This window comes from Pseudonaja textilis, chromosome 1, assembly GCF_049901715.1.
Source record: "Pseudonaja textilis isolate UNSWEBS1 chromosome 1, rPseTex1.2, whole genome shotgun sequence".
NCBI classification, from domain to species: Eukaryota; Metazoa; Chordata; class Lepidosauria; order Squamata; family Elapidae; genus Pseudonaja; species Pseudonaja textilis.
In genome coordinates, this window is record NC_141990.1 from 238,630,360 (window position 1) to 238,649,825 (window position 19,466).

The following is a 19,466-nucleotide window of genomic DNA, read 5'->3' on the forward strand; positions in this document are numbered from 1 at the left end:
TTATATTGTCGGGAAAGGGAAAACCATTATTAATACAGTAATAAGATTTGCTGATCTATATTAAATATAGGAAAATGTCATGCCTAATGGTTTGATAGTGTCCAATTATTTAGAATCAGTCTACTACAATAGGGCTGTTAAAATCTGTTTGGTCATTAGATGGCATCAAAGAAGTACAGTTTTTTTTCCTGTCTGCTTCTTTGCTGCTGCCTAGTGTTTTCTAAATTTTGCAAACTCAGATAAAGTAGATCTAATCTAGAAATGTTACTCTCCAATTTATTAATACAGTGCTAATTCTTATTACTGTGAGAAATAATAATAAATTATATTGTGATATAATAATAAATAAATAAATCTTAAACTCATGTATGTTTAAACATTCTAGGCAACATTCATCTTATATACAGCTCATTATAATGTTTGGATAGGTTTTTACATTGAGGTAAGAAAATATAGGCAAAATCATTTGAACTAAAGTTTAGATGTGGCATTTGCACAGTTGAAGAACAATTCATATGGTACATATTTACAAGCATTGAGCATTCTATGATTTTGAATTGTCACTTGATAGCTACTATCACAGATGGCCTTACTAACTAATAAACTGAGAATATCAGATAAAGTGTGGCACCAATTACAAAGGCTGTCTTACATCCACTCTACTATGTTGAAAAGACAATATACTGTATATTGTTCTGACTTGGACCACAATCAAGTCAAACTATTTGTCATTCTTATCTTACTGACTAGCAAAGTCTTAACAGAGAAGTCATCAGTTGTTTATCTACTTACCTTCTAGATGAGAGGTCTCCAAATTCTCCAGAGAATTCTGGGAGTTGAAGTCCACAAGTCTTAAAGTTGGCAAGTTTGGAGACCCCTGTTCTAGATTAATAGATCCTGCCAATATCTCATATCTACTAAGATATACTATCTTACCTGTGATTTTCTAAATGCCAAGCTTTTGCTCAATCTTTAATCTACAGTTTCTTCCCAATATTGATAACTGAAAAATAAATTGATAAAATAATATTCTAGTATAAAAATTAAATTATAACCAATCAAATTACCTTAATGGATTGAGTACTGGTGTAAACACAAATATGAACATTCATACACACATACACATCCAACAAACACATTTTTTTGTCTCTTCAGAGTTGAAGAAAGAATCTGGAAGAATTCCAAACCACAAAAATTAAGAATGGAGCAAGGAGGCAACAAAAAATGTAAATGCTGCTTTCTGCCTCTGCATATGTTGAATTTAAATAATTGTGTTGATGCATCAGTAATAGTAATTACTCATAAAAATTAGGGTCCTTATTTTGGGCAGCAATATATTTAAGTAGAGATGAAATTAGATGCAATTTATATTAATTAAGGATAATATGAACATTATGTGAGGGTTGACATTTCTATTATTTTGAAAGCATGCCACAGTATCTGAAGATGCAACTCTAATGTGACTTTGAAAGGCTGTAGATTGACATGTACCCCTAGAGTGTTCTTTACTACAATAAAAGACACACAACTCTAATCCTATGGAATAAAAATTTATATTCAGGTTTCATTGAGTGATTCAGTTAAAGGTTTAGAATTTATTTTAATATTTAGAGGGAAACTGCTTTTCTCTGGACAGTAATAGTCATTTTTGAATAGATGCAATAAAATTACAGAAACATCTGGAGAGGAAAAACAAATTTTACTCAGTTTTTAGAATGTCAGAAGTGGATCTTAGGTCAATCTCTTAGTACTTTATAACTGAATTTAGATATCAACAAAGAGATGAAAACTGCAGTCTGAATAAAGTTACATCTTGAACACAGATAACCCCTTATTTTGGTTTAAGTGTACATTGGAAACTTAAGGATAGATATAGCTTTGAATTCATCATCAATTTCAAAAACTAGAAATGAACATTTCAAAATAAATTCTGTTTTGTAGCACTTGTTTCTTTGTGAAGAAAAATTGTATAACAATCATATTGGGTGGATAACATTGATACTGAAACAACATGATTAATACTATAGGTAGTCCTTGACTTATAACCATTCCTATAGTGACCGTTCAAAATTACAATGGCACTAAAAAGCAACTTATGGCCATTTTCACACTTGTAGCATCCCCATGGTCACGTGATCAAAATTTGGGCACTTGGCAACTGTCATATACTTACAATGGTTGCTGCAATCCAGAGTCATGTGATCAGCAAAGTCAATGGGGAAGCCATTGTTAAGTTAGTAACACACTTAAAAACTGTGTTACTAACTTAACAACTGCATTGATTCACTTAACAACTGTGGCAAATGGGGCAAAACTCACAATTGTCTTGCTTAGCAACAAAAATTTTGGTCTTAATTGTGGTTGTAAGTCACAGACTATCTAAATGTAGCTTTGCAAGCAAAATTTCGGAATTATTTTGTGATTCAGCTCTCAAATGGAAAAAAACAACAACCCAAAATCTGTAGGTCCATCAAAGTTTATACAATATGTACAAACACAATATGATATGTACATGCAACACTGGTACAAATCATAATTGTGCATTCTACCTGTGAACTTTTGAAGTAGAGATATGGTTATGTAAATCTGGGGTTTTCTGCATGCTCCATAATGGAGCTAAAGCTTCTTTTTAAATGTGGTATGTGCAAATCCATGGTCATAAATTCTGTGGTTTCAGTGAAAGATGCAGAACCTCTGTCTTATCTCCAAATTTTCTGGGTGGTCCTGTACATAGTCTTAAATTTGCTTTTGATAGAAAGGCAAGAAGATCTCAAGGTGCATATTTCAGATCTTGTTAAATTATAAATTATCTCAAGTCTTCTCCCTGCTAATAATGTTGTATTGGGGGTTACTGTTGATTTGTTGGGTATATTTGTAAATAACCAAGCAAACAGTAAGGCACTGTGCTGAGATATTGTGGTTGGAGACCAATATCTGTTTCATTGTGACTTCATATAAACAGCTTGAATTCTGATCAGTTAGGGAAAGAAAGGCATTTACCAAAAAACAAAACAAATTTGAAACACTGCTGCTTAGCAGCTGCTTAGAAACATCTGGTTAAACATATTTATGCCTGTGGTTGAAGATATAATTAGACAAGAACCTTGTAAGAACATGGGTGGAACTATGGTTTGCAAAATGTAGTCCAATTCTTTTATGTGCCAGCTTATCGTGATGTTGGAATCTTCAGTACATGGTTGAGAAGCTTGGTCTCTTCTCTTGCAACATGACCTTCAAAGTACAAAGAGCTTGTGGTTAGTTGGGGGGTGCATTTTATCAGGCAGCTAGAACTACTTCATGATCTTATAGAATTCAACTTTGGAGAAGGCAGACGGCAGTTTAAGAGCATTTGACTATGTAATATGATGATTGCGGTCAGAGATGGTTCACGTGCAACTTTTTATTTTGCTTTGCCTGTCTTGGCTGAATATAAAACTCACAGAGATTTGTTACAGAAATGGTAATGCGAGTGCTCTATTTTTTGGGTTGTTATTATCTATTTTTATTCTAGCTAAGTTGGAAAATTCTGGCTTCCTATAACAAGCTCTCTTAATATTAGAGGTGAGCATACATTAGATTCCAAGGTGTTGCCTTGCTTATTTAACAATTTCTGCCAGGGGAATAAATGCTCTTTCCATTTTCCACCTCGGTTCATCTCCTGGATCTCTTCTGCGGAGCTTCTGGAGCGTATTTGCCCTTCGTTTGTGCTTGGGATGCATGAGGGCTCAGAGTAAAGAAAGTGTCAATATGCAAGAAGTTTGTGCAATTTTCAGGTATAGCAGATTCATTCTTGGATCCTATCTTTTTGCTCTATGAACTGGAAATGAATTGAATGCTAAAACGTTTTGTCTGTGAAGCTAGTGGTTGCTTTTAAGGAACCTTGCAATTGCAAACACAATAAAGGAGTGTCAGAGAAACCTCTCTGTGAAGAGCATTTCTGCAGCTGGAGTGTCATTTCCAGAAATATCTATCTTCTGTAGTCAGTCACCTCCCCTCAGATAGTAGGAACATCTGAAACAGATCCTTTTTCTGTTTAAGATCTTCATGTTTGTTAAGGCACGATGGAACCAAGTGATCTTTCAAACTGTGTTAGCCTTTAGCGCTAGAAAGCTTTGAAGATCAAAGACAGCACTAAGAATTATCTTTCAAAATTGCCTGGAAGCCAATGCAATGGGCACAGGTAGAAAATGGTCTAATCCAGCTAGCCTCACTGAGTAAAAGTTCCAGTTTGCTACTATATGTCTCAAGGATAGCCATTTACTCATATGTTCCATTTTCAAATGGAATTCAGGATCTTAAAGCACATTATTTTAAGTTAATAATTAAGAGCACATTCTTTTGATTTATCAATCAAAAACAAATCAATGGATATCAATTTGATATCAATCAAGAAATTGAAGTGTAATTAAAAGATTGTAGAAACTGAAGTCAGACTATCTTTATGTCTATTAGATATAGAGGTATGTATTTCTTTTCAATCTAGGGTACCATATCCTCTAAATGTTTGAGATTCATAATAACTTAGTTTGCTATTATTTCACTGTATGTTAAGTATTGGCATATTTGTTTTGTTACTGGCTCATTTAGTCTGTGCTAATAAAAAGTTGTCATAAATTGAAAATAAAGTTATGCATTAATTTTTATTTTGCAACATTTTAAAGTTTAGTATCAGGAAATGATGCAAAGGACAGTAATTCCTTTCCCTCCTAAAAGACACAGCACACATGAATTTAATTGTAAGTCATTTTTATTCACTTATCTATTAAATTTATATGCTACCCATCTCACCAATAAAGCACTTCTGGATGGCAGAATAATATTATCAAAGTATTTGATATTCTGTATAAAATGTTCTCTTCTTGTCTAGAAGAATACAACAAAATTAAATTGTTTCAGATAAATCTTAGAAAGATTTAGAACTTAATTTAGAAAATTTTAGATGGGTTATGCATTTTTTTCCTTTGCATTAAATATTATCTATTATTTGTAACAGAAACAATACATTTTTTCAGAGACAAGCATTATTCTTATTTATGTTTGTATGTTATGAAAAATGTTCAAATAAATCAAATTAGCGAATTAAAATTGTACTTAAAACACATACAAATAAAAGTATCAAATAAGATCCATATTTATAATTCAGATGTTTCTAAGAGGATAATAACTGGTGATGGGTAAAGCGAGAAGTGCCTTACTTAGCAAGGAGCTTTAAAACTGTGAAAAGCAAGCTTCTCTTTAAGGAAATATATAGCATGAGTGGTCCAAGAAAGAAAAATGTGACAAGCTACATCCAAAGTGCACATGTATTTCTTCTTTCTATAGCAAATAATACAACTATGTAGAATTCCTTTTGAACCAGGCCCATGAAGATATCAAATTCACTTTTTGGTTAACCAGCCTCTATGGCAGACAGCTAGCAAAACAGAGTAATGTAACTATTCTATAAAATATGTAGAACTTTTGGTTCTTATTTTTTGTTAATCTTTGGACTAAGCCACTGCTGAGTTTTTTTTAAAAAGCTGTTGAAAGTTCTAGTAAGAGTGAAGACTACATGTTGGCATCGCACAATAAGTAGTGATAGACTGCTAGTACAAATGCACAGTTTATTATGTGCATTTCTTCTTCACCTAAATGCAATAATTGTTAAGTTCTAGCATGAAAAAAGGGTAAGAAAGAAACTAAAAAAAGAATCACTACATTTCTGTGAATTATACCATATACCAAAGGATATTAGTACTCAGAAATCAATCAATCAATCAATCAATCAATCAGAATACAGCTGGAAGGGTCCTTGGAAGTTTTCTAGTGCAATCCCTTGCTCAAGCAGGAGATCCTATACCATTTCAGACAGTCTCTTCTTTAAAATATCCAGTGATGAAGCATCCTCAACTTCTGATAGCAAGCTGTTCCACTGTTAATTGTCCTCAGATAATCAGAGTTGGAAGGGAACTTGTAGGTCATCTAGTCCAACCCACCCACCCAAGCGGGAGACCCTACACCATTTCTGAGAGATGGCACTCCAATCTCTTCTTGAAAGTCTCAACTGATGGCGCTCCCACAACTTCTGAGGGCAAGCTGTTCCATTGGTTGATTGTTCTCACTGTCAGAAAGTTTCTCCTTGTTTCCAGATTAAATCTCTCCTTGTTCAGTTTCCATCCATTATTCCTTGTCTGGCCTACAGGAGCTTTAGAAAATAGCTTGACTCCTTTCTCTCTGTGGCAGCCCCTCAAATATTGGAAGACCGCTATCATGTCTCCCCCTGGTCCTTTTCTTTACTAGACTAGCCAAGCCCAGTTCCTGCAACCGTTCTTCGTATGTTTTAGTCTCCAGTCCCCCAATCATCCTGATTGATCTTCTCTGTACTTTTTCTAGAGTCTCAACATCTTTTTTATAATGTGGTGGTCTATAGTTTCCTGGGTCTGTTTTTTTTCTTTTTTGAAGATGGGAACCACATCAGCTCTTTTCCAGTCCTCTGGTAGTTCCCCAGTACTCAAGATTTTTGAAAGATACGATGTGGTGGTTCTGAGATGACCTCTGCCAGCTCCTTTAAAACTCTGGGATGTAATCCATCAGGCCCTGGTGATTTGCTTTCATCAACATCAGACAGGTGTTCTCTTACTATTTTTTTGCTTATTTTAACTTTTATTTCTGGACTGTTTTTTATACAGTTATGTTTTTGGTGGGTTGAGCTATAGTTTCTTTTTGCGTGAAGACAGATGCAAAGAATGAGTTAATCAGTTCTGCTTTCTCTCTGGTGCTTTTTACTTCCTTGCCATTTTCTCTCTTTAGTGGACCGACTGTTTCCTTGATTTTTTTTCTTGTTATTTATATGTTGGAAGAAACTTTATTATCTTTGACTTTTGTTGCAAGTTTTGTTTGTTCTGAGCCTTTGCTATCCTGACTTCATCTTTGCAGATTCTGGCTATCTGCTGATATTCTGCCTTAATTGTTCTTCTTTCCATTTTTTGTACTTGTCCTTTTTCTTTCAATCTGCCAGAGATATCTTTGTGTAGCCATGCTGGTTTCTTCTTGGATTTCTTGTTTTTCTTTCTCAGTGGTATTGTGCTGGTCTGGGCTTCTATGATCATACTTTTTAGAGTTTCCCAAGATTCTTGAGTTGTTTTCCCCTTTAGGATTTTCATCCATGGAATCTTTTCCAAGTTCTCTCTGAGTTTATTGAAATCAGCTCTTTTGAGATCCAAGACTCTGGTGTCATTATGTTCTGTCGTTTGTGTTTGTGTTATGTTGAATTCTAGTATGACATGGTCACTCTCACCCAAGGTTCCTGCAGTTTCAACTCCCTCTATCACTTCTTCTCTGTTTGTAAGAATTAAGTCCAGTATGGCTGTCCCTCTACCTTTTAGACAATGACGTTGTCAGCTAGGTTGGTTAGGAACTTATTTGATTTCTACTTGGTGCAGAATTAGTTTTCCAATTGATATCAGGATAATTGAAGTCTCTCATTACTATTGTTGTGTGTTTCCTGCATATGTTTGTGAGTTGGCTGGCAAAAAGGACATCTATTTTTTTCTGCTTGATTGGGTGGCCTATAATATACACCTATGGCCATGTCATTCATTTTTTCTTTTATATTGACCCATATGCATTCTAGGTGGTTTTTATCTTTGGTCTCATGCATTTCTGTAGCAATATAGTGGTCCTTTATATACAGTGAAACTCCACCTCCTCTTTTATGGGGTCTGGTTTTTTTGAATAGTTTGTATTCTTCTACCAGTATATTCCAGTCATGGGTTTCATCCCACCAAGTTTCTGTTATTCTAACTATATCATATCTACCTTCATGTATTCTTAGTTCGAGTTCATCCTGTTTGTTCCCCAGACTTTGTGCATTTGTATATACTTGAGATCTTTATGTCTAACACTGTGTTTACTGTCTACATAACCTGTGTTGTGCCTGCCTGTCCCTACTTTCTTGTCACCTGTTTGATTAGTGCACATGGTATGGCACTCACTATTAAATGCTTGGTTTTGGTTGGCATCAAGGTTGATAATCTTACCTGCACAAACATCTATTTTGCATGCACTGGTATCCTCATTAGTTTTAGGTTGCTGGGGACAGAGATGTTCTGAATCCATTAATTCTCTGTCCCCGCTGTTCAGTTTAAATGTTTATCCAGGAAATCTGTGAATTTAATGCCAAGTAACTCAGTCCCTTTCTTTGATGGATGCAAACCATTTCTTTTGTACAGTTTTTCATTGGACCAGCTACAGACATCATGACTAATAAAACCAAAGCTTTCCCTTTTACACCACTCCTTTAGCCACACATTAAACTCTGCTACATGCTGCCTTTTCCCTTTTTGTTCCTTGTATACTGGTAGAACCTCTGAGAAGATAAGCCTACAGTCCATATTACTAAGTTCATACCCCAAGCTCCGGAAGTCTTTCTGAACAGAAAGTACATTCTTCTGAGACAGATCATTTGTACCAAGATGTATAATAGCATCAACATCACAGCCCTTGCTGGCATTCTTGACTATCTTAAGAACTCGCTTCTTGTCTCTACTGGCAGGAGCACCTGGTAGACACCTCACTATTAGGAAGTTTCTCCTTAATTCCAGATTGCTTCTCTCCTTGATTAGTTTCCATCCATTGTTTCTTGTCCTGCCCTCTGGTGCCTACAATCTTAAATTAAAAACTGAGATTCATATGAAAACTGTATTTCTTTTTTTTTAAAAAAATCTGGCTATCCTCACTCATTGAAAGACAATGCAATGGTATGTGGGAAAGTGCTTGGGCGACTGGACAAAGATATCTGCCAAGGAAACAGTCAGATAAGAGTCAGCATAGCCTGCAACTGGATAGTGGGTAAAGTAAGAGACTCAGAGAGAATCACCTTAGTTTCTCAGGCTGCAAAGGAGAGGGATAGTTGGGAGGGATAGTTGTACTTTCAGACTGGCAAGAGTCTGTCAATATAACTTACAATAAAGTAGAATGAGCTCATCTGGTTGTGATTCCTGTCTTGTTTACCTCACAAGGCCAACATCAATTTTGCAAGTTTCATGCTCTTTTCCAAAGAGAGGGTGATCAATTTGCAGAAGCCATGAAACAGCTAACGGTAATCTCTGGGGAAGAATTTGGCCCAAATCCACTCTAGTGCAATTTGTGGCTCAGCCAATGCTCCTATGTGATCTTGCTGGGGAAATTTGGAGAGGACCGGGATCAATTCTGGATATTCACAGCTCGGTGTGAAATGGTTATGACAAGCAGGCTGGTGGAATTTCTCACAGATCGCACTGATATTTGGCTGAAGGAAGCGGCAGCGAACTGGGCTATATTCTTGAGGGGAATGTTCTAATGCTGGATAGCGATCAGGACTTCATGTGAAAACTGACTTAGGTGATCCCAAAGCGGAAGCAGGGACAGAAGGAAGTAAGAATCTATCTATCTATCTATCTATCTATCTATCTATCTATCTATCTATCTATCTATCTATCTATCTTTGTTCGGGTATTTTCCCACGTCATTGTAGTTGTGCTTTTAAAGTTGTGCTTTTAAAGAATCTCATCTGCCATCATCAGGCTTCTGTATAGTGTTCATCTGTGAGTCTACAATGACGTGGGAAAATACCCGAACAAAGCTGAATGCCATATATGTAAGTACCCGCGAAAACTTAAGAAAACAAGCTGATCAAGGAGAGATTCAATCTGGAATGAGAAATTTTCTGACGGTGAGAACAATCAACCAATAGAACAGCTTACCTTCAGAAGTTATGGGAGCTTCATCACTAAAAGCTTTCAAGATGAGATTGGACTGCCATTTGTCAGAAATGGTGCAGTGCAGGGCTGTCAAACACACATCATCATGGCAGCATCACATGATGTATTAGGATTTTTTTCCCCTTTGCTAAACTGGGTGTAGCCAGTGTGTGACGCATCTGGCCCATGGCCTGGGAGTTTGACAGTCCTGGTGTAGGGTCTCCTGTTTGGGTGGGGGTTGGACTAGATGACCTACAAAGTCCCTTCCAATTCTGTTAATTTGTTACTGTTAAAACACTGCAGGTAGCTTATTTAACTAAGTTAAGGCCAGTGAGACTTTTGCCATATTAATTAGAATACTGATTTTTAGATTCTAGAACTAGCAAGTTTAAAATACTACCCTTTCCTAAGAGGTCTGTAGGGGGCGTGCATAAGCGCACCAAAACGTGCTTACCGTCCCTGTCCTATTGTTTTTTTTTTCTTATTCGTATCCATTTCATGTATTTATAACCATGTTTATACTTATACCTGTTATCTAATAATTGAATAAACAAACAAATAAATAAATACACTTGCAGTAATGGAGGGCCAACAATTGCATGTTTCTTCCTCTGAGGAAGCTTTAGAAGAGTCCAGAGTGCATCCAGATATCTTATTTGATAAGGCTGTATTTCAGTATTTGCAGATCCAACTCATGCTTCAAATAATTGTTACCAAAACCAGACATAATTTAAATACAAGCCTTCTGTCTCTCATCTTCCCAGAATTTTAACCATCTCCAGATGTGGTGAGAGTAGAATTGCCCTAATCACAGTCAACATCTTCACAGTGCCTTTTGTGGAAGTTACCTTCAAGGACAGGAAAGATGGAATTTGGGGGGAAGTGTTTTTCCATTGCCTTCTTTCTAAGGTTCAAAGGAGTGACAGGTGTAAAAGCAATTAGATAGTTTTGTGACTAAAGCAGGACTAGAACTTAGTCTTCTGGTTTCAGCTCCCAGAATTCCTGAGCTAACATGACTGGAGGAGGAATTCTGGGAGTTGAAGTCTACAAGTCTTAAAGTTGCCAAGTCTTAAAGCTGGTATAGTGAAATGTCAAGAGCTACCCAACCCACTGCATTCTGGACCAGATGTAGCTTCCAAATGCTCTTCAAGAGGAGTTCCATTACAAGAACCCAAACAAGAGATTATTAAGATTGTGAGTTTATTGTTATGGTATGTACATCCAGTTCTTAGTAATGAGTTATCAGGTATTTATGTTGCAAAATAAAAAACTGTGGCTTGCCAATTTTTTTCTTTCTTTTTAGTGTAGTTTCCTTTTCATTCAAAAGGCCAACCTATAACTGAAGAGAGTCAAAAGACAATAGCAATTACTCACATGTAAATAATGATCATGAAATTATGAACAAAACAAGCAATGATAATCATTTGTAATTCCCTCCTCTGCATTTTCATTACTGACTCAGAGTCTGGATATGGTTTAAATTAGCATATTTGTTTGATTTGGGTGGAGTCTGTGCTCTCAATGAATGACTCACTCTAGATTAAAGCATGTTTGCAAATTATGCTATGAACAACGGTAGTATTTAGATTATTTTTTATTGACAAGGAACTACAGAGTAGTGTATGGAAGCCTCAACAATTGCTAACCAATTATGGAATACTGTAAAAAGGTACTCCAGTTATCCAGCTGACAGGCTTTAGTCTTTCTCTGTCATAACTGAAATACTGAAAAAGTCATTGAGAACTTAGTCATATTGGTTTAGCTGCTTTAACTGAAGACTGATAAGATAATAGAAGTCTTTTGTGGTTGAAGGCTGAAGTCTTTATCTTTATTATACATTTGGGGGTTCTTCAGAGTAGAAAGCTTTTAAAACTGCTGTTGAAGTTAAAACTTAAATTAGATGCCTGGGTATAGAAGGAGGAGGCTTTAAGGACAAGCAAACACCACAAAGTGACTTTTATCTCACAAGTTATTTTATTCAATTGTTACATTCTCTTTTCTAGTCCCTTTTTAGTTTATTTTTGTTTTCTTTGTTGTTCTGTTTTTCTGGCATTTGAAAAGTGACCTAATAAAACAGGGTAAATGTTAAATGGCTGCCTATAGTCTGTGAAGTAGAAATATCACCATCTATCTGATGTTTGCTGCATTCTCTTGTATAAGAGTTTATTAAAACCATTTCTTGGGGCATTAAAATCAAATACTTTCTTTTATATTGTGCATTCTATTCATGTTTTTGGACACATATATACAGATATATTTTATTAAACAATAATTTGCAAATGTAGTGTTTTACCTTTGATTATTTTTAATGTGTCAATAATGAGATGTACTTATCTAATTATCCTAACCTTTTTTCCCAATTCAGATAACATATTTTTTTTTATTTTTTGGTACTGAAAAAAATGAAGTGCTAGATAGATTTTATGTTTCATTTTAAAATAACAGGTTAAATGTTCTATTTCAAACAATGTTGAATTGGTTTGGACTTTGTCATCTAAGGAAATCTGAAAGGCTATTTGGAATAATAGATTATCTCTAATAGCTTTTTGATTCTCTAAACCTGTATAGGTGAAATAACTATACTAACCTTACATATCTCATGCTTTCACCCATTCCCTTATTCATTATTTTCAGTGATTTGTAGGTGTCAACCCCTTTTCTCTATGACTTGCTTTGTAATACAAAAAATCCTCAGGGTAACAATGCCCCAGTTTAAGAACAACCCCTACTAAACTGGAGCTTATTTTAGTAAAATTCAAATTAAAAATACAATAATTCAAGTTAAATGCACAATAGTTCATTACATTTGCAATATTATACAGTAATACTGTTATGGCTTATAGTCAATTCTGACTTAGACACACTAAAAACAGAGCCCATTTTAAAACTAGGGACTACTGTATCTGTATAGTATAATATGCAACATTATTGAAATCAACTTTTATCTTTAACAAGACTTTTAATTTTATACTAATCTTTCAAATATCTTTTTTAAAAAACACTTTACATTCAGATATTTATATCTATTAGTTTTATTCTGAATGATTCTTTAGCTTTTTCATTCTATTAGGATGGGAACAGCTATCTTTTCAAACAAATTTATAACACAGTTCTGAATCTACCTGTTCTTCCTTCTGCATAAGCACAATTGCTCTGGAGGGAAAGCTTTGGACAAGTAGGAGGTTAATGTGAAGAAAGGGGAAGTTCCATTAAGCACACAGATTTATTCATGTGGTTTGATTCTGTTTCTTGTAATGGATTTCCCAGCAAAAATGCTATTCAGTTTTTAAAAAGAACTTGTCTCATTAGCAGTGGATACTGTAGGAGCAAAGTGGCAAACATTCTGCTTATATACCTTCTTGCTTAAATAAATATTTTACTTTCAGTTTGTTGATTTATATACAGTTTCCAAAGCAATGGAAATATACAGCAATAATAAACCAAAGAGCTAGTTGTAAGGATCTTATTTTTTTAAAGAACCATCAAATGATGACAGCAGTTAATGTACTACCATTGGTTTGTTAGAGGGAAGTGTCATCTTTAGAATTAAAATAAAAGGTTTCTGCACATGATATTGATTTTCCCACTGAGACATAAAAGTTTTGAATATACTGGTAAAGGAGTCAATGGATCAAATTCAGTAAATTTGAAGTTGCTGGAATAAAAGGTCTCTTGAAAAAAAAATATGTCAAATTTAAAGGTCCTTCCTAACTGAAGACCATTTTGCAACAGAGCCAAAGGTTAATAAAATCAGTAGTGAATGTGGCAATTTTACAGATAAGCTATTCACAACAAATGTAGTTACTTGAATAAAAAGCTAATTCAGTCCTAAAATGCCACATGCAAGGAGCTGTGAATAGCTGCTTTTAGGTGCTTTCGGGAGGAGAATAAAATACAGAATTACAGCACTCTTCTTTCCCAGCGTCCCTGACTGCCTGTAAATTGCTCTGAATGGGACTATGGGCTGACAGGCTCTATTAAGACAAACTGTCTTTCTCATCGGAGAGATAAAATAAATCAGGTGTTTAGTCAAATTAAAATACTTCAGCTGGAGCAGGCCCTGGGGAGCACTGATCCACCTGACAAATCTGAGAGAAACTCAAGACAGATGTGATCTGGGGATAAGGAAGAATCCATTGGAAATCTGGAGGTGGGGGAGGGTGGCATGGCTCCCCTCATATCTTTAGTGTTAGCAGACAGATCCAGTTTAAAGTCAGAAAAAGGTGCACGTGTCATGGGTAATATATTATGGAAGCTGGTATCTTTATTTGATGGGAGAGCTATGGTAAGGATCGTCTTCGGTTCGCAGCAAGAATTTGGCCTGCAAATTCTTCATTATTTAAAAATAGATATGTTCTTTTCAACTTAGCTGAAAAGCTTATTTTATAATTTATTAAGAGTATGATAGCACGTGAGTAACAAAAAGCTGATGATGTATAATGGTTAAACAAAAAAAAAAACCCCAACCTTAACAGCTAATTTCTTTGTTTTTTATTTGCATTTGTACCACTGCAAATAGATTAGTGGGAATGGTGGCTAGGGAGTTAATTAATTATTGCTATCCCTCCTCCCCTCCCTGTTTTCTCACTTCAATAGGAAAATATATGGAAGCCTGAGAAACCTGTATCAGTTTTCCTAACGCTTCTTGGCTTCATATATGAAAAAGGAAAGCAGGGTTAGATTACAGCTGGCTTTGCAGCAGCAACTCTGTACAAGTGCCCTTGATGTATACAGTACAAGGCAATTGTGCAGCAAAGTCAACTTTAATCCATGGAATGGTATAAATGGTTTTTTAATACTTCATATTCCTACTTTGGTGTCTGATGACAGGGATACCTATGTTAGTTCTGAGTTGACCACAATAATTCTTGTGATTGAGGTTTTTTAAGACAAAACAAGAAAGGAGACTCTCAAGATTACTTTCAAACATAAATGGAAACCTGATTTGCAGCTTTGGTGTCTGATGACAGCTATCTTGCTATAGATCAAGGGTCTTCAAACTTGGTTGGCAAGTTTAAGACTTGTGGACAGAATTCCTGAGTTAACATCACTGGAGGAGGAATTCTGGGAGTTGAAGTCCACAAGTGTTAAAGCTGTCAAGTTTGAAGACCCCTGCTACAGATGGAAGTGCAATTTGTCCAAATGGAACGAAATTTACACTATGCTGCAGATGAAATTGACTACTTCCAATCAACAATATCTTAGTGCACAGGCTGAAATGTTGGTCAGGTGGAATGTACAATATTCTATCCTGACCTTATATCTTGCTATATATCTGGTGAACATTGAAATTATATTTAAATGATTACCTTGTGCATCCATGTGAGTTTAAATATACCTGTCCCCATCCCTTAATTCATGGTGCTGCCACCAATTTGCATTCCATGATAATTGAAATAGTCTCATCTAGGATGATGTTAAAGCAATTCATATTAAACCTATTATAAAATTATTAGGGATGTGAAAGACTTAACCTGGGATTTGGACATGCAAAGCCTAACTTCTACTTGAGGCATAGGGTATTTTTATCTAGTTTAAATGTGATTTGAAGATTTGTATGGCTTCTGCTTGTTGTGTTTCCAGTTTTCATTATTTAATAGGATGCATAGATAAAACCATTCTATATGCTTAATACTTTTATGAAACAGCAATGGTTTTATGAGCAATGGTTTGCACAAACCATTTAATGAGCTCACTGGCTAAGCTATGTTAATGCCTTGCACCCATTTTAAGGACCATAGTAAGCTATAAAACACTGCATCCTCCAAATGAATTGAATTCTGCTAATTCAGACATTTGGTAGACATTCAAAAAGTATGTATTCAAAAAGTATGACTCAGTTTTAGTATCCTATTAATAGAAGGAATACATTTATTAGAAAAGGAAGGATAATGAAATATTGGATGCTATAATGTTAGCTAGCTGTTAACATTATCCTGTTAGTTACTATTCAATCTTACATTGTCTTTTTTTAGGAAAAGTTGTGGAATGCATATTTTATTACTGATGTCTAAATCTGGATTTGAAACAAATGCTCTTTTTTTTCTTCTCATAATGGCTGATCAAATGTTTAAAAACATTGATTGCATACCAGTTTTTCAATGTGGAAAGATGAAATGAGATATGTGTAAAAGTATAATTCTGCTTTTCTGGTGCAAAGGAGGAAACTTTCCACAGGAGATATGTTAGCTGATTTTGATTTTTTCCAGCTGCAATTGCTAATTCTTTTCTTTTAATAGTTTATTAGTTGTTCAATTTAGTTTCTGAACATCACTTTATTTTCAGACCTGAAAGTGTAGCATTACTATTAGCATTTGTAGTTTGTGTACATTATAGCTTTTGTGCATTTTTTTTGTACAGAATATACTGAACAATTGGCTTTGCAATCTTACAGCTTTTCATGTGTGCCGTGCACTTATTTTACAAAAGATAAAAAGAAAAAATTCTTTGAAACTAAGCTGTTAAACTGTTGATATTTTAGAAATACTTTACTTGGTATAAACATAGTTTACAAAATCCTGTTTCAAGGTTAACTTTGACAGTATGAGAATATAGCTCAAAACCCACTAAAAAGTAACAATGTCCTTGATTGAAACTTCACTTCTTATTGGAATAGCCATGCAGTTTTATTGGTACCATAGTGGAAGTACATTGCTGTTCTCAAGGTTTGTTTTTGTATCTCAGTCTGCTCAAAAGTTATGAAATGATTATCCCCCAACTACTAACTAGGATTGACCCTGCTTGGTTTTTGCTGCTTCTTGTTCTGTCTGAAATTTGAGAACTAAATGAAAGGCTGACAGATGCTGGGCTATCATGGCAACATAACTATAACTACCAGAGTCCCTGGAAAATTACAACTGTGCAGATAGATGTCTTTTGCAAGCATTATTAGCTTCAGATATATCTTCTCTCATTCTTAGTGCTTCAGAGATTCTTGTAGGTATTTCCAATATGGAAATTTACATTGAAATGGTTTTTTGAAAGCTATGACAAAAGAGTACATAATCTGATAATTCTGATATTAAATCACAATTTAACAAATAAACTATTTATTGATAATCCTAGGAAGAACAAGTGGGTTAATGTAAATAATTTCTGGCTAATCCTTTCTACACCTGGTGTAGGTGTTCATGGTTGACATCAATAAAGCCATGATCAGCTTCTGGGCTGAATAGGCATGGTCTAGTTTTCTTTTGTTCTGACATCTAACAAAAACTAAACCATGGCCATTCAGTCTGAAAGCTCACCTTTCACTTCAATTGCCTACTAATTTTATTTTATTATAATTGTGCTATGTGTAGTTTTCTTTCAACAGGTATATATTTAAGAAATGTGCAGGTAGTCCTCAATTTATGACCCCAAGTGGACCAGAATTTCCATCACTAAGCAAGACAGTTATTAAGTGAGTTGTCCGTGGTTTTACCAATCACTGCAATTGTTAATAGATACACGCCATTAAGCAAATAGGCTACCTTCACTGACTTTACTAGTCAGAAATCATCGAGGGAAGGTGTCCCTAAGGTGCTTTTTCAAAAGGCAACTGGACTTCCTGTTTTTTCTTTGAAGAAGTTTCGCTTCTCATCCAAGAAGCTTCTTGGACAACCATGACCTGGGTGATGGAGAATCTCCATAGACATCTGGGAAGGTGGTGGATGGTGATCACATGACTTAAGATGCTATTGTAAATACAAGCCAAGGTTGCCAAGTGCCCCCAAAATCAATCACTTAACCATGGTTATGCTGTGATCCTTGTAAGTGTGAAGACTGGTTGTCAATCTTTTTTTCCCCCAGCGTAGTAAATTTTAATGATTTAAAAAAAAAATGGTTGTAAGTTGATGGCTACCTGTATAAACTAGGTTCAGTTTAGCTAGTTGGCTTCAATCCTAATGAAGGTTTATGTTATGGTTTCTCATAAATAAAAATGGAATATATCTTGTCATGATCTATCAATATATTCATTTCTTGTGAATGCTGTAATTTTTTTTAAAAAGTAGTCAGTTTTTTGTTTGTTTTAATAAATAGGATTTAGGATTGTTTTATATTTTGTTTCTTTAAAATTATTTAATTGGAGAAGATGACATTGTATTACTGGTTTTTGTGAATGCTGTAATTCATTAAACAGCCATTATACTTGAATGGTAGGGAAAAAGGAACGTGCTGCTGCAAATTACCTAATTAATTTTACCTCTTTGTCAGAAGGGAGAAATTATCTGTTTTCCCTTACCAGGTGATAGTGAAAGATCCCTACCTCTGAAAAATGCAGTAGCAGAGTTTATTAATATATGTCCTAATAAAATATTTAAAGTTGCCTTCTGTAGGATAAAAATAGTTTTGTCCTTTGATTGTTCATTTGTCTGTTATTTATGCCCCATCTTTTGTTTCTCTTTTAGGTACCCCTGAAAGCTTAGCAGAAAAAGAACGACAGCTCTCTGCCATGATTACCCAGCTCATCAGTTTACGGGAGCAGCTTCTGGCTGCCCATGACGAGCAGAAAAAGCTGGCAGCATCACAAATTGAAAAACAGCGGCAACAAATGGATCTTGCTCGCCAACAGCAAGAACAGGTAAGTGACAAAATGCCACGTTATATCAAGCATGTTAGTAACTGTTTGTTTAGATCTCAAAGTCTCATAAGATCTTAACCTACTCATTTCCCAAACTTTCTCAACTTGATGGTTCTGGTATTTTTACTACATTCGGATCCAGACACCTTGCAATTTCCAAAGAATAATCCTGGCAAATCAATCATGAGGCTGCTTATAGCCCATTTGTGAAATTTTGCTGCAGTCACTGATCAAATGGTCAATTATTTCAGCCTTTCGCTACAAAGGCAACATTTGCGGCTGAATTTTTGCCTCCGTGCAATTAATTGTCAAAGTGTGTTGAAATAGAATCTTCATGATTTTTCCTTAACGCTCCTGATCTTAACCAACTCCATGCTGGTTTTGTATTGTTACTATTTAGATTCTTGTTAGCCACCCCATTACAAATCTTAGAAATTTACCAGACTCTCCCACAGATGGGAATGATGTGCTATTAATATGGATTTATGCTGCTTTAAACACACACACACACACACACACACACACAGTTTCAAAATACAAATTATATTCAGCCATGAAAGAATATCTTGTTGCGTGTAATAGGAATGATGGTTAATAGTTTATTTAGAGTTATATTTTCCCTTTCCTAAGAGCTGAATAAATGATCCCATAGACTTCATTAATTTGTGTCTGGTACAAGTAGATTACTCCTCTGGATTCCAATATTTCTAAAATGGTTACCATGCTATAAGACTGTGTTTCCTACTGGTTCATAAGATAATTATTAAATGCATATTGTTAAGAAAATTATTTGATCATTTGAAGTTCAAAGAAAATTGAAACATACAAGAGGCATCTACATAACCATCAGAAATTTTGTGTAAAAAAAAAAACTAAGAACAAGAGACCATGAGTTCCTTGGGCATTCATTTTAAATTAATGTGCACTTTTTAGGAACCTGACTTTAAACCAGAATTATCGTTTCAGTTAAATATGTTTTATAGAGCATATACCCACAAAGTATGCTCTGTTGATTTTAATGAGTTGTGACGTCTGGTATTTTATGTGCTCGAATATTTGTCCACATGTGAGGAATACGGACTCGTCCCTAATGGAAAATAACATAAAGGAATACTGTAAAAAATCAGAAGTTAGAATGTCATTTAGCCATCCAGAGATGACACAGTAATTAACTATTGACACTT

General features: G+C 35.0%; 1 protein-coding gene across 12 annotated transcripts in view; it reads left to right on the forward strand.

The window, feature by feature from the left end:
- SOX6 (SRY-box transcription factor 6) overlaps positions 1–19,466 on the forward strand; it is a 465,066-nt gene that overhangs the window by 276,810 nt on the left and 168,790 nt on the right. For all 12 annotated transcript variants that reach the window (XM_087921050.1, XM_087921045.1, XM_087921043.1 and 9 more), the window contains one exon: positions 18,110–18,282. In XM_087921050.1, the coding sequence (XP_087777176.1) occupies positions 18,110–18,282 (173 nt within the window). The remainder of the gene's footprint in view (positions 1–18,109; positions 18,283–19,466) is intronic.